Source organism: Ursus americanus, chromosome 3 (assembly GCF_024610735.1).
Source record: "Ursus americanus isolate L20-20 chromosome 3, mUrsAme1.1.p, whole genome shotgun sequence".
Classification (NCBI taxonomy): domain Eukaryota; kingdom Metazoa; phylum Chordata; class Mammalia; order Carnivora; family Ursidae; genus Ursus; species Ursus americanus.
In genome coordinates this window covers 61,170,667-61,186,055 of record NC_142129.1, presented here as the reverse complement: position 1 = coordinate 61,186,055, position 15,389 = coordinate 61,170,667, and the positions used below count along the sequence as shown (strand labels likewise).

The 15,389-nt window shown below is 37.3% G+C and overlaps 1 protein-coding gene across 8 annotated transcripts in view; it reads right to left on the bottom strand.

Moving 5' to 3' along the window:
- THSD7A (thrombospondin type 1 domain containing 7A) overlaps positions 1-15,389 on the bottom strand; it is a 773,396-nt gene that overhangs the window by 74,334 nt on the left and 683,673 nt on the right. For all 8 annotated transcript variants that reach the window (XM_087861023.1, XM_087861022.1, XM_087861024.1 and 5 more), the window contains 3 exons: positions 13,757-13,872; positions 5,235-5,367; positions 3,875-3,978 (listed from right to left, as the gene is read on the bottom strand). In XM_087861023.1, the coding sequence (XP_087717149.1) occupies positions 3,875-3,978; positions 5,235-5,367; positions 13,757-13,872 (353 nt within the window). The remainder of the gene's footprint in view (positions 1-3,874; positions 3,979-5,234; positions 5,368-13,756; positions 13,873-15,389) is intronic.

Below are 15,389 nucleotides of genomic sequence, written 5' to 3'. Positions count from 1 at the left end.
TGCAAAAAAGTAGAACAACAACAAAAACAAACAAAAAAATCCTCAGGCTGCGGGTTAGACTGGGTGCACAGACCACTGTTTGCTGACAGCTGGTCTAGACCAAGAGTTTGACAAAAGCCATGCGATCAGCATTTTTATCTTAGAATCAGAGAATGGTAAAGTTAGCAATCCCACAGATTAGCTCATATGGTGTCATTTCCGACCCAAGCAAGGGAATAGTGATTTAAAGCTAATGTCATTAAAGTTCTTTAGGTAAAAAGGAATGCTTAAAGAGTATACAAATGTGAACAGATCAGAGAAAAAAGAAACCTATTAATGGGAAAACACAATAACCACCTCTCTCCTGTACAATATCTTGTAGAGATCTTAGCTTCTCCTGCGGCTTCATCAAATCCTTTCACAGAAACGCTACCCAATTTCTATCTGCTGTCCAAAGCTATCTCTAGAGTGACATTCCTACATTTCAATGTGTACCTGGATATTTCCAGTTGGCTCCCCTGCCATCATCTCTAATGCACCAATATTACAACTACTCTCAAGCTGAAAATATTGGAGTTAAAGAACCATATGATCATCTTTGAGTCACTTATTTCTATCTCTGCTTCTACAGTTTGCCACTAAGTCTTAAAGTTATTTTCCTTTACTGCATGTTGAAAATCCACTTATTTTTGCCCATTCCCCCTACTGTGGTTCCAGTCTGAGCCCCTATTACTTCAGCCTCATATTGCTACAACCCTGTGCTAGCTGGCATCCAGGCCCACACGTCTATCATTCTAGTTTATTCTGTACATGCTGACAGATAAAACAGTGCTTTCACTAGGTCCTCGTTCCCACCACTTATTGAACGAGGCCTAAAATACTGATCCTGACATTTATAGCCTTCCACAAAATCACCCCAGGCTCTAGCTCCCATTTCTGGGGCTTCAACCTACCCAATTTTCTGTGAACACTTTTAATGTTTTTGTTTTTCTTTCCCCAAATACTGAGCTTGTATAATTGATCTTATTTTCTCAACTTGCTATTTAATTCTAATATTATGGTACAAGCAAAGTCCCAGCACATCCTTTAGGTCTTTCGTCAGTGCTTTAGCTTCAAATGATCGCTTTGCAATGGATCAGTTTCAGTCTTTAACTCCTACTGGTTGGGTTACGTTACCGGTGATCTCGTTTCCCTAACTGAATGTAAGCTCCCTGAACATAGGCCTCCTTTGCTGACATTCATGGCTCTTTCTACACAGTATTCTGAATTCAATCACAGTTGAATGAGTGACTGGAACGAGAAAGTCTGACATATGAGAGAAAACAGGGGGTAGCTTCTCTGTAGTCTTTGCGGATTGATCTTAATCCTTACCATATAATTATTTCAATCATAAAAAAAACCCCAAAACCCAGTATGAGTTGGCATTTTAGTCTCTGATCAGATAAGAACAAAGATGAAAATAGCAAGAATCTGACAGGTCAATCATGCAGAGTTCTGAAAACAGCCATGACCATCAAAGGAAGAAAATTCTGCCTTTTTGCCACTAGCAAAGATATTTCTGTACTCTTAATTTTCCTCATTTCATGTTTCTGTAAGAATATAGGCTCTAAGAAAAAGCATCTTTAATCTCCCAAGGCAACAAAGAAAAAGGCTATCTTCATATGGAAGTCAAAGGGGTTCTTCTGAATGTATTCTGTATTTATGCAGAAATGATTGGTTATAATGCAACTTTTTCTTCCCAGATATCCTGAGAATAGAAGAGATCGATATGCCAAGATGAGAAAACATTATTTAAGTACAGGCAGAGGAGGAGGCACCAGTAACAGGAAACCAAGAATGGAACAGTGAGAAAGGCAGGAGAGAGTAGCGCTGAGGAAGCTAGAGGAAGCTCCCCCTTTCATGCTGGCAGTGGGTCACAGTATCAGATACTATGAAGCAGACGCCCAGGAGGAGGGATGAACAGAGGTTTTCAGTTGGAAATGAGACAGTTGCCAGTAATCACAGAAAGAACAGTTTTTATGCAGATTGCATGTCGAAAACCAAAAGGCCCGTGTTAATATTGTTGCTTTTACACCTACTACGACCTCTATGCACATTCCCTGGGGCCATGATCTAACAGGAAGGCGGAAGGAATTAACACTGAAGGTAGACTTAATATGTACAAAGCACTGTGGGGATCATTATGTTCTCAGCCTCCGAGGGAAGACATGAATGAACCACAGTTGTGCAGTGGTTAAGGAATAATTTGGAACTGAAGCTGTTTCACACTTTTGTTGTTTTACCATATCTCAGGTTTCCTCCCATGCTATTCTATAAAGATGTGGCTTTCATCTGCTTTACCTAACTTCATTTCACACTTTGATCCCTGGGCATTATCTGTGCATAGATTGCAGAATATGAAAATTGGAAAAATTCTGAAAGATCATTTGGTCCAACCCTCTTTTTTTTTTTTTCATTTAAATTAACTGAGACCCAGGAAAGTGAAGGGATGAGCAAGGCTCACCCTGTGTTAGTGAAAGAACTAGACTAAAACTCATGTTTCCTGATTCCCAAACTCAAGCCTATTTCATTATAAACTCTACACAGGGCCCGAGTTGCATGCAACTGTATGCCTGACTCAAGAGGAATGAGCAAGGTAGAATGAGAAGCTCCTGTATCACTAAATTTCTCAATGAATGGTTTGAAATGGGGAGAATGACTTGCAATTCTAAGTACCTGAGTCTCTCTAACTGTAACAGGAGATAGTGATGTTTTCACCATAGCTGATGGGAGGATAAATAAGGAAAATTAAGCATATGAAATAAAATTCTAAAAATCACTAGGTAGTTACTATTATTTATAAACTAAAACTTAGGTTTTCAAATAAAGATTTCTAAAAGGACGATGATAAAAATAGAAGATGTTTACCAAAAAGAAGCTATTTTTCTCAAGTTAAAAAAGCAACCTTTTCACTGTCAAGGATCAAAATCAACAAAGACTGGAATTCTGTATGTTCAGACTTCTGCATCATCACCACATACATAACTAAAAATGAGGGGGCAAAATACGTTTTTATTAATTAAAAAAAAAGGTGGCTGTGTATTTCATTACATGTTCAGCTACATTTTAAGTATGCAGTAGGAACTACATGCTCAAAGTCAATAGAAGTAAAAGCAATCATGTTCTCTAAAGGCTGAACTTGCCACAAGTATCAACAACATGCTCCAAAGCTTGGAATGTATTAACCACAGTATCTAGTAAATAACCATACTACCCAGTAAATGTTGGAAACGTTTCTGTCACTCATTTCTGCAAGATTCCATGTTCTCTAGTAGAGCAGACAGATTGCAGTCCACATATGGCAGGTTTTGAGTAAATAAATCTGCCATTTGAGAATCAGTACTGAATATGGACAGGATTGGGTACAGCCATGGCAACATTAGGAATGTCACTGCTGAGAATTTCTGGAAAGTTAACCAATTATAGTACATTACATGCATTCACATACCTAGTTCATATGGATGGGCAAAGCTATAAGGATCTTATTGACTATGAGGGTGACAAGCAAACCACTATGGAAGGCCACCCTCCAAAAACTAACCAAAAAATCCCAAACAAGCTGCAGGGTACCATACAGTCATAACCTTCTCAAGAACTTGCTTTGATTATCTTCTAAATATGAATGAGGGAAAAATTCAACCAGAGGAGTTCTAGGCTCCTGTCAAAGAACAAAGGACACAATTGAAAAGGATGGGTCTCCGTGTCGCCCTGTTAGGTGGAACGGGCGGAAGCAGACCGACGTCTGGCGCTTTGTTCCCTAAGCATGGCATCCGAGCGACGAACTCATCAAGCTAGCGGCTAAGGGAGTGACGCTGGAGAAAGAAGAGCGAATCAAGTGTGGAACGGAGCTTCCCACCTCTCGCCTGGCGTCCGGGCCCGCAGCCTTCCTGCGCTCCGGGGCTGGCCTGCCGCACGCTCCACGGGACTAACTGGCACCGGCGCCATTTGTGAGTCTTCCACCTGCAGGGAAACAGCAGAAGCTCATAGGGAGGAGGCGAAATGCCCGCCAAGCCACGGAGACACGGTGGCGTGGAAACACGACTTTGACCACTGCACGTGGGAATTTATTTCACAATGCTCAGTCCTATGTAAATGTAACTTAGATCTCTATCAAGAAGTTGTAGAAAGCAGCATTAAATATACAAGGACTTTCCATGGCCACGGAGACAAGAGTTCATCATTGTCAATTTCTATAGAAACGAATTCTATAGATTCATTCAGCCTTTTTTTTTTTTAATTTAAGTATAGGTGATACTTGTCACTTTTTTTTTTAATTAGGACCGCCATCGGATGTAGCAGATAGCACTAGAAGTGATGCATTCCATTTCAATAACATATGTTTGTTTTATATTCAAGGTATGAAACTGTATTCGAGTCATGAGGCTTCTGTATGGTATCTTTTGGTTAGCATTGTAGGGGTAACTCCGAAACTGCAATTACAATACATTTTACAAAAACAAATCTCCCAAATAAATAAGTTTGGGGCTGACAGTCGTCAGTCAGTGTTCAGAGTAAACATACATTTCTACTGTTTGTCATATCAGAATTAAATACAGAGAAAATAAGATGGCAAATTTGCCATCAGATGCATCTTAAGCCATTTTGTGATCACATGTTCCATCAGTTAATGCCGTAATACATCATCTGTCATCAGACTGCAATTACGTACCACATCAAGTTTCAATTAGGTGCTTTCTTTTAATAGTTACGAGAAAAAAGTTCCCTAATAATTATCAAGATGGTGATATATAGCTTGAATAACCTGAATTTTCCTTGAGGTGGCCACAAACGAACAGCACGGGCCTCTGATGAGCATCACTGAAATAAAGATGTCATTTTGTGAACCAGAATGCCAGCATTTACGAGGAACAGGAATGCATAGGCTATTCCTCTACCAGGAGAAGAACTGCTTATGTGTTTCATAATTATTGCCATTTCTCTGAAATCCTTATAGCTTATATCACCATAAGACATGTCCCACAATCCCTGGAGCTAGTGATACAGTTTCGAAATTTACACGAGTATTTGTCCCCCTGGAGATAATTTCGGTAGCAGGGCAGCTCCCCTAAAGAGGCAAGAGATGGCACACACAGCCATAACCAGTGCCAACGCCACCGAGCCCGCGGGATGGTCGTTGGCTCTCTTTTCTCATCGTCGGAAAGAAAACGTATTTGCTCAGTGCATTGCTTACAACGGCTTTTCTGTAACCCCGTTACCTGTAGCTCTGGCACACTTGAGGGGCCTCACAGACTTTCTCCTCATAGAGCGGGTCCGTGCAGTCCCTGCCTCCGTTGGCTGGCAGCTGGATGATGACCCGGTGCCGAGACTGCTTTCTGACTCCGGAGTCCCCTGGAAGGAGGCAGCTGTTTAACTGCTGTACCCTGCACTGATAATACCATCTCCAAATACCAGCCTGTGTGAAGAAATTACATTGCTTCCAGCTATATGTGCTCTGACATCCCTGAACGAGAGGCCTCATCTAGTCTAATCATTTTCTAAATTCTCCAGACCCTTATATGGAGAGCCCGATCAATTTACATTCAAAAACGTGAAGAACAGAGAAAACAGTTCCATAGTCAACTAGGCTTGCTAATGTGCAGATACAAAGTAATGGCTCTTTTGTATATTTCTTTCCCCTTGAGAAATATGACAGGTCTAATTAATTTATTTTCCTCTACCTTAAGTTTATTTTTATGTCATTTCACTAGTCCTGTTTACCACATGGGACTCATACAGTTCTAATGAATCTTTCTTAGGAGACTATATTCAGTGTTTTAATGTGAAATTTTATTTCTTTGTTATTCACTTAATTTGAAATGCATACCTCATAAATTATTCTAGTCATTTATTATTCATATTAAACAGTTTAAGATCTTCAATTCAGGTCACATTCTAAACATCAGGGCTGTAAGCAGTGAAATGAAAGTGGTTTCTTAGAGGCAGAATTCTTACAGAAGCATTCACAGCAGCAATTACTGTAAGTAAATAACTCCAAATTATGTTTAAAAAATCCAGTGGAAATAATTAAGATTTACCTTCAATGAAGATACCAACTTGACAGTATTATTCATCTAAAGATATCCAAATATTTTAGTATTTGAAAGAGACAATGTATGTAAGACTTGCCAACTTTAATAAAAGATATTCCAATTTACAATATATAGACTTTAAGTAAAGACAAATGACCACATGGCACAATTTTACTTACATTAGAATTCCTCTGATGCATTTCTAGTTTTTGCAAGATCATTAAATATTTGATATACAGATATAAGAACAGAGAAATTTAGAAGGGTTAGCAGTCCCTAACAATGGATGTTTAATAAAAAATTAAAAGAAACTTTCCTAAAGTTACTGTGTTAGTAGAAAAATGTGATTTGACAATTAGAACTTTCTAATCAGAAACATCTTTCCTCATGAAGTTGGGATATTCCCCAACATGGTCTGGGCAAATGACTCCCAGCAATGTGGATTGAAGATTTCTGGACTAGAGCAGAGAAAGAATCAGATTAAGGATTCCTAAATGTCTGACTATGTAGGAGAATTTCTTTCAAAAAACTGAAAATAACAACAAAAACAGATTTCTCGGCCTATACCCAGAACTACTAAGTCAGAATCTTGGGAGCTGGATTTGGGAATCTGATTTTTGCAAAGCTTGGCAGAGAATTGTGAATGAAGAGCCACGTTTGCCATCTACTGGAATAGATAACCTTGTATATCTTATCCCAGTTTAAGATTCTAGGGTTCACATGTAACTTTTTAGGATTATTCCCATTGTGGGGGAAACCCGTACTGTTAGTGATTGTATTAGTAATTCAGTGAATAATTAGAATACGACAGGTAATAAAGTAGGGAATTAGGGGCTGGAGGTAGTGGGTAGCAGAGAATTAAAGCATCTGAAAATATTGTCAAAGACTTTTTTCTTTTTAAATTGTTACAATAGCAGTTTGAATGTCAGTTGCAACCTCTACATATTAAATATCATTTATCTAGGAAAGATCAAAGAAAATTCTAATAAAATTGCTAACGTTGCCTCTATCTGTTATGTCATTCCAGTGGCCCCTATTTTAAGACCCAGGTGATAAATTCCTCTAATAATTTAGAGCTAGGAAAATTTTGTTTCCCTTGACAATCTGTTAAGACTCTTACAGGCTTCTATGTTTTGCTTTGTTCACTAGAATCTCAGGGCTAATTTTCTTCTCAATTGCAGGAGTTTACCTTAACTTTGACTTTATAGTGTAATCTTTCTCTTCCTCTCCCCAACTCCATGTACTACCTGACTCCAACCTTCTTTTACACTTTCTACTACTCTTCTTTTTTTAAATGTTATGATCTTTCATCTTTTTACAAGAGTATACAAACTACATATTCATTCTTATGATTTGTTTAGCATTGGGGGAAGGAGGCAGGTGTTTGTTTAACAGGGAAAAGAAGGAAAGAACATGGAGGAGCAGGTCTTTGTTTCCGGGATGGTCAAGATTCTCAGAGTGAGGAACTCACAAACCCTTCTCCACCTGCAGGTAGACAATAGACACGGAATTGAGACCCAGGGATCTGGAACTTGGAGGAGACAATGAGTTCAACCAATGAGCTCAGTGGCACCTTACACACTAAAGCTCCTCATCACTATCGCATGGGACACAGGCAGTGCTGTTCAGCTTTGAGAAGCAGTAGGTAGTGTTTCAGTCCGACTTCATTTTTTGACTTGAAAGCAAAAATTTCACCTCAGGTACAACTCTGAAACATTCTAGTGCCTTTTCATCATGACGTCCACAAGCTTGTATTTGATATATAAGATCACGATAACTCTTTTCACTTCCATAATTGATTCCACAGTGGCAATCGCTTACTCTTAAAAAAGTTCAAATACCTTGACCTCGTGCAGCCCACAGAACAGAGGCTGGGAGCTGATGAAAGCAGCACCTTCCAAAGCTGTAACACCTACAGAGGAAGTTTAATGGGGTTACACAGGAAGTGTCCTGTCCACGTTTCTATCCACTGGGAGGTGCGTTGACGCTCAGATCTCAGTTAGGAAATTACCTGTATACTCATGAAACAGCACTGTGGAGCTCCGCCAGGTCACAGTGCCCTCAGATCAGAATGCAAAGGGATGGCCCATACGGCACTTATTTTAAAAGTAAAGTGGAAGATTTCTCACTAATAACTTGAGCTGGCAAACTTGGAATTTTACAACCTTCATAGTTTCTTGTACGCGTCTTCACCCAATTTATTGTTTGTGGTTGACAGACATGCATAGTTTCCATTTATCTTTATGTCTTAGTAGCTAGAACGCCAGTCACACATGGTAAGGATTTAATAAATATTTGCTAAATGAGCAAACACATTTATTTCACTTCTCAACTGGACTGTTAGCTAGCATCTTCTACTTCTTTCTATCCACTTCCTTATAGCAGGAAGCACAGGGGTACGAAGTCTATGCACTGAGAATTAATAAAAAATAAGGGATCGTTTTGTTCATTGGAAATAATAAACATGGGGAATATAAAGAAATATTCCTGTAGGGTTTATACTTGAAAATATCTATCTAGGATAGAAATAGAAAAAAGGGATTAGATATTCAGAAAACAATTATGTGATAATGAGGCACACAGACTCAGAGGGTATGCAATCTCTCACGTAGTTACAGCATTTTACAGATTATCTTAAGACATTCAAGATAAATTTCACCAGAGCATTTACTTGATGGGAGGATTTAAAGGGCAGGCAAAACCAAGATTTGTTAAGCTAGATGGGGGAAGGATGGCAGGCTGAAGCAGCAGAGTGCTAGGAAATTGAAAGGGGAATATTTCATGCAAGAAGCAAAATGTAGAAGTAGTTTTCATATCTTTGGGGGTAACTCTAGTGCCATATTGCTTCAGGGCATCAAGGTAGAATAGATGTCCTCTGCAATACCCCTTCTAGCTCTCAAGTCAAGAATGCAGTTAGAAAAAAGGAGTGAACAGAATTTGAACAGTGAAATGTATTATTTAATCAAAAGTATTGATATTCTTAATATCATAGGTACAAGTAATTTATATGCATAAATGTTCCCTATTTTTTTTTTTTTTTTAGAAAAATCCTGTGTAAAAATTTGGAAAAAGTTAACAAGTGTATTGGTTTGGGGATTAAAACTACTCTCTACTCAATACTGATCTTTATCAGCATTGATTTTTCAAGACATACCTTGAGAGAGGGCTGAATAACATTTCAAATAATTCTTTTTATTCTTCCTGGCATGCTAAGCTATCCTACTCCATCTTCTGCAATACTACAGTGTAATTTTACCTCTTTAAAGGGATTTTTAAAGGGAGGTGGCTCCACATTTTCATAAGTTTAAAACTCTAATAAGATTTAGACTTTACCTGCAGAACTAAAAAAACACCCTACCCTTGAGTTGATTTTCTATTGCTATTATCTATCCTTGAACATAGAACCCCATTTACTATTTCTAATTGTGTGCGGAAGTCAGTGTTATTTCAATGAAGCTTGGATTATTCGCATTTCATACCAAATAATGGAAAAAGAAAAACACCCTAACCACATGTCATTGCTTTTTTTCCCTTACAACAATAGGCTAGTTTTCTATAACACCATTGTATCGTTATTATCAGTTAAAGCAGAGTCTACAGGCAAAAACAGAACAAGCTTCTCCAGGCGCACAATGCATCTTGGCACTGTTGTCCAAGAGCAACCCCCTCTCCCACCCCCTAGGCTTTATTTCCTCAATACACAATTAGAGTTATTCTTTTTAAGTCTGAGTGCCTAGGTTTCGGGTTTCTGAAAGCCTTTTGTTACATGAGACTCAATACAGAGCTTCCAAATAGAACAAGCAGGCTGGTCTCCTGCTCCTGCTGAGATGACCTGTGCTCAACCAAACACAGCCCTGCCTCTCCGAGAGCTTCCTGTCACAGGACAGCAGTTTCTGAGCTGGTGTTCTTGCCCTCCTTGGCCACCACCACCCAGGAACTGCAGGGGAGAGAACAGTATCCTAGTGGTACTGTGCATTTCAAGTCACAGCAGTTACTAAATCCTTCAAGAGACCAGCCCAACTAAACTCATTCTGTATCTCACATGTCTGTCACTCACCACAAGCCCCGCTGCCACCACCCTCTCCTGAGCACCCGCACATGTCTTCCAACATCTGGACTCACAGCGCTCCCTACGTGCATAACCCGATTCTCAATTTCTCATTTTATTCCATCCTCCAATCCTTCTACCTTAACGCCCATTAGAACACATGGTCTCTCACCTTCTAGCTCTCCTCGGAAAGTTTCCTTTGTATTTTTTGCCAGTGGAAGTTGATTCTAGCCATTTCCTAGACTTTTCTTCTTTTATCTTAAAAAAATCTCCAACCCCTCTGTCGTCAACATTCCATCAGCTATGCACCTTGTCAGAGCCAGCTACCAACATTTCATTAATTAACAACTTTAGAACGTCCCTCACTTGTAATCCTTGCTCTTCCTACCCCTGCCACCACTCTGCTGGCTTTGGCAACCACATGGTTATTCCATGCAAGGTGCTGGGCTCTGAATTACGGTACCTCCTCATCTTCAATGACCTTCTCCTCCATTTCAATCAATCACTAGCACTTTCTGTTCATCCTCTGATGCTATTATCATTAGTACTTGCACACTCTCATATTAAAACATCTTACTTTCCCGTCATTCCTCCTAACCTTCCAGTTCAACAGCTTCAGTTCTCATCTTACTAAAATTCTTCAAACTCAGCTGAGACTGCCAGTGCACTTTCCTTATTACTTTTTCATTATCTATCATTCCCTTCATGACCTCACTTCCATCCCAACCCAACTGAGATTCCATACTCCATTGTTACAATGAGGATTCCCTTGAAAGCACCCTGGATTCCCTGTTCCTCTCTTTTTTTCATTGTACTCTCCTGGAAAAGCCCCAACTCTAATCAAAACCAATTATTTTGTTACATGTTTCCTGCACTCAGGCAGCTGAACATGGCTAGAGAAACAATGACCAACTGTGTTGAGCAATCCTTTTTTAAAGACATAACGAAGTGGGCACTCCGTGGTGCTTAGAAATTCTATATGTTATTAGCTTGTCTGCTTTTGCATTCTCCAAAATGATGTCACATCTTTTCTTTCATCAAACCCCCTGCACCCGTGCCTTGATCCTTCCTACTCATTGAGAGATTAGAACAATCATTAAATGCCTGGTCTGTCTCCTACCACCAGACTGTAAGCTTCCTGAAAGCAAGGAGCATTGATTTCCTTGCTTACCGCTATATCCTTTATATTTAAAACTGGGCTTGGTATATTAAATTTATTTGAGAAATCTTTGTAGAAAGAAGAAGATGAATAATTGCTTAAAATAATACATATAATGCTTAATGACATGATGAGCATTTAAAAACAATTATCTGTAAACATATCAACATATACTTAACAAATAATAATCACATTTTTTTCTTCATCATGATCTAAATACTTTTCTCACACTGATACACAAACTTCTAAGAAAAGACTACATTTAGTAAGTCAAATTAAAACATTCACTAGACACTGACCATATGAAGCATGGAGGTTATTTCTTACAGGAACTTAAACAAAAAGAAAATACGGGATGGATGGATGGATGGATAAACAAACAAACAAACAAATAAATAAATAATAGGCTAACCAATGTTATGTCAGTTGGACCATGGTTCACGAAGCATAGAGCACGTTACCATATATTATCTCATTTGTGCCACAGAACAACTCATAGATGTTATAAGCAAGGCTTGGCAAACTTAAGTATCTTGCATAAGGTTGCCTGGCTGCTAAGTGGCCAAGACAGATGTTCGAACCAGACTTGCTGAGAAAAATTTAGCCGATTCCTCACTTTTGTGACTATCCTAGAATCAACTTAATGGAATATTTTATTTTTTCAACTTTATTTCCTTGAAATACTTAAGAGCAGTTCAACTTTTAAAATACTTTACTCAGTAAAAGGAAGTATTTAATATAAGAGGAAGGCAAAGGTTTTTCCCACCTTCAAAAATTTCACTTAAAAATGTTAGGTTTATGTTAGTTTATTAATTACATGATTATAAGTGTAACCGCATGTATTTTGGAATTATCGTAAATGGCCTTATCTTAATATTAACATGAAGATTAAGTATAAAAACATTAAGAATTAAATTTGAAAGCACATGAATTGCATGTAATGAATAACTTTTTTATTGTAGTGATGAAGAACTAGTAATTATCACACAAATATTGACTGATAAAGTACAATTCTATTGCTGATTATGACCAAATCAAATGATATCATATGCTATTTAGTTTTTAAGAAAATAAGAAAATCTGGAAAAATTGTCAGTGACACTGCTTTATGACTAAGTTTAATGTCATTAACATTGTTTTGAAAATGTTAATGCTTAAAACTTTTTGCACCAAAACCTGTTTAGATGTCTTAAAAGACTTTTAAAATCAGAATTTTATATTCTTGCTTACTTTATGGTTTAATCTTATTTGATGTTTCAAGGATACCTAAAATTTTTTAGAAAGCATAAAAAGGAACTCATGATTTAACTCTATAAAATGATAATCACACTGTAAAAACAATCCATTATTAAATTTATGATCTCATGTAGTATCTTAAAGTTAAATGATTTTTGGCAATTTAAAATAGTTGTTAATCTAGAAGTTGATTCTTCTTTCTCTCTCTTTTTTAATGATATCAATTGTTTAGAGAGAGAGAGAGAGAGTGAACAGGGGAAAGGGCAGAGGGAAAGGGAGAGAGAGGATCTCAAGCAGACTCTGCACTGAGTGAGGAGTGCAGACATGGTGCTTGAGCTCAGAAACCCTGAGATCATGACCTGAGATGAAATCAAGAGTCAGATGCTTAACCAACTGAGCCACCCAGGCACCCCTAGAGGTTGAATCTTAATGGAATCTCTTTAGTAAGAGTCCGGAAGTATAAATAAAATAAAAGCATAAAAGAAATTAAGAAATTTAAGAAAAATGATCTGTATTTGCTGGGAGAGTAAAAAAAAAAAAAAAAAAAAAAGAGGAGACAGTGTCGTCCATGACACTGAGAGAAAATTTGCTCAGGTATTGCATAAGTCACCTGGAGGATATTAACATCTCTCTCAGCAGCAATGAGAAAGGACCCCATCCTAGAGGGTAAAGAATTATCAAAGTGTCTGCCATGATATGAAAGAGTCTTTGCGAGTAATAAAAGCAAAACCAAACCAAACTGGGAACAAATCGTCATCTTGCAAATGCCTCATGGCACGTACGTGTCGGAAGAGGTACAATCTGGCCATTTTTCTCTTTCCTTTATTCCCAGCCTTGGGGGCTGCATAATTGAATCTATGGTCAGTCTGGGCCCATGGCTATCTATTTCTTGCCAGTAAGAGGGCTGGAAGCCGTGAGTACTGATAAGATTGATGTACGTTCTTCTTGAAATACAGAGGGACTATACATTCTTTTAGAATTAATGTTAAAGGAAACCTTATTACTATAATAAAGCCTAGAATCCATTCATATTGATCTACATCATATAGTCTTAAATCAGTTTTTGGCATAAAACTCATTAGTTTGGTTCTATAAAGCGGTGCCATTTTCTAGAAAGAAATGAGAATTTTATGGCATGCATGACAAACCAGGATTACTCAGCCCCATGTGAGAATCACAAACATTGCTCAGCCAGGAGAACTTGGAGGTCCTGCCTGGTGAGTGTGTTTTCTAGGTGAGTTGCCTTCAGAACTCTGTAGCTCATACCTTCTTTACATGAGGAGGGGCATGATGTCCAGTCACTATAAGGTGTCAGGATACAGTCCTTCCTACAAGGAAGTAGACAGGGCCTCACTGTTTCAGGTCGAAGGCTCTCAGGACACCTAGAAAAATGCAAAGGGAAATTACTTGGCCTCTTTGGTAACCCAGAAAACCAGGAAATTTATTATCTTTAAATTTTTCATTACTAAAATGGTTAAACAGTCACCAACCTGTATTATTTAACTTCCAGGAATCTGTTTTTGCTAAGAACTATACAACTAAATTAATTCTCCCAAACTGGACCTCAATAAAACTTCTCAAGTCAGGATGTATAAATTTAATAATAGTAATTGTGCTACTAGAACAAAATATAATACTTATACCTTATCCCCTTATAAAAATCTCTCCATTAATAAATACATATTTTCTAACATGCTCTATAAGAAATTTGTAGAAATTCAAATTACTAATTTAAGGACTAATTCTGCATCTTTATATAGGTAAATAGGCTTATTGCTGATTATAAGTTTCCAGGTTATTCTATACTTTATTTTTACAAAATATGTGTGGCATGAAACAAATTTATAATGGAATATTTTCAATACAGAGTACATGCTCAAAGAGGACTATATTTACAGCTATATATTTCATAATAGATAGCAAAATAATAAAAGTATATAAATAGAGCATTATGATAAGCAGGTTTTTTTGCTTTATTCCTGGTTTCATTTAGTGTCTCTATTCTTATTTTTTTCTTCCATGTTGTCCCCAGTTTCAAATTATCCCAATTATGGGATTTTAAATATACTTATAAATTAAAATACTTTTGGAAGAAAAGGAGTAAATATAAATAAAACAAAAATAGTCAATCAGTAATTCAAAGAAAAATAAAACACTGTGTTTTTGACAAATTGTAGTCAAATTAATTATTTTCAAAAATAGGCAAACATCTATTACTTATTAGGAACACAAGAGAAAGATAATGAGAAAACACTGAAATGTCTTACTTTATACAAAAGTTTTCACTTTTTAAAAGATTACTTTAGGAAGCTGATGTATGAGTTTTAAGTATACTGTCTTGTTGATTATATACTTAAGTGATTTTTAAGTTTCCCAATTCTTCTCTGTATCTTCAAGATCTGATTCTACTATTGCTAGTGGTCAAATGCTGACCGCTAGCATTAACACTAGAAGAGTATGTACATTAAGGACAACAAAACTATAATTCATGTGACTAAAAGTAACTTATTGTTCTGATTCTAAGGAGTTCTCTTTTGAGGTCATATAAATCTCTAACAAGGAAGCTAAGAGGCAGTAAAGAAATAAACCAAACCACTAGTATTGTTAGTTGCTGGAATAACTTGGAAATTTAGTGAAAATGGGATTTAAAAATACTCCCAATGGGAGAAGCCAAATTTTCTGTAGGTCAGGATAAATTGTCTTTTAACAAGTAAGTTAATCAGGTTTTCACAACTGAACTATGAGTGAAAAAAAAAATCAACATCATTAATCTCCTTTCCATAATTTCTTTATAAGACTTTGCTGACACTTCACTTTTTATAGAACTTGTATTACACTTATTTATCTCCATGTTCCATCTCATACATAAATATTATGTTCTATTCAATTATACAGATAC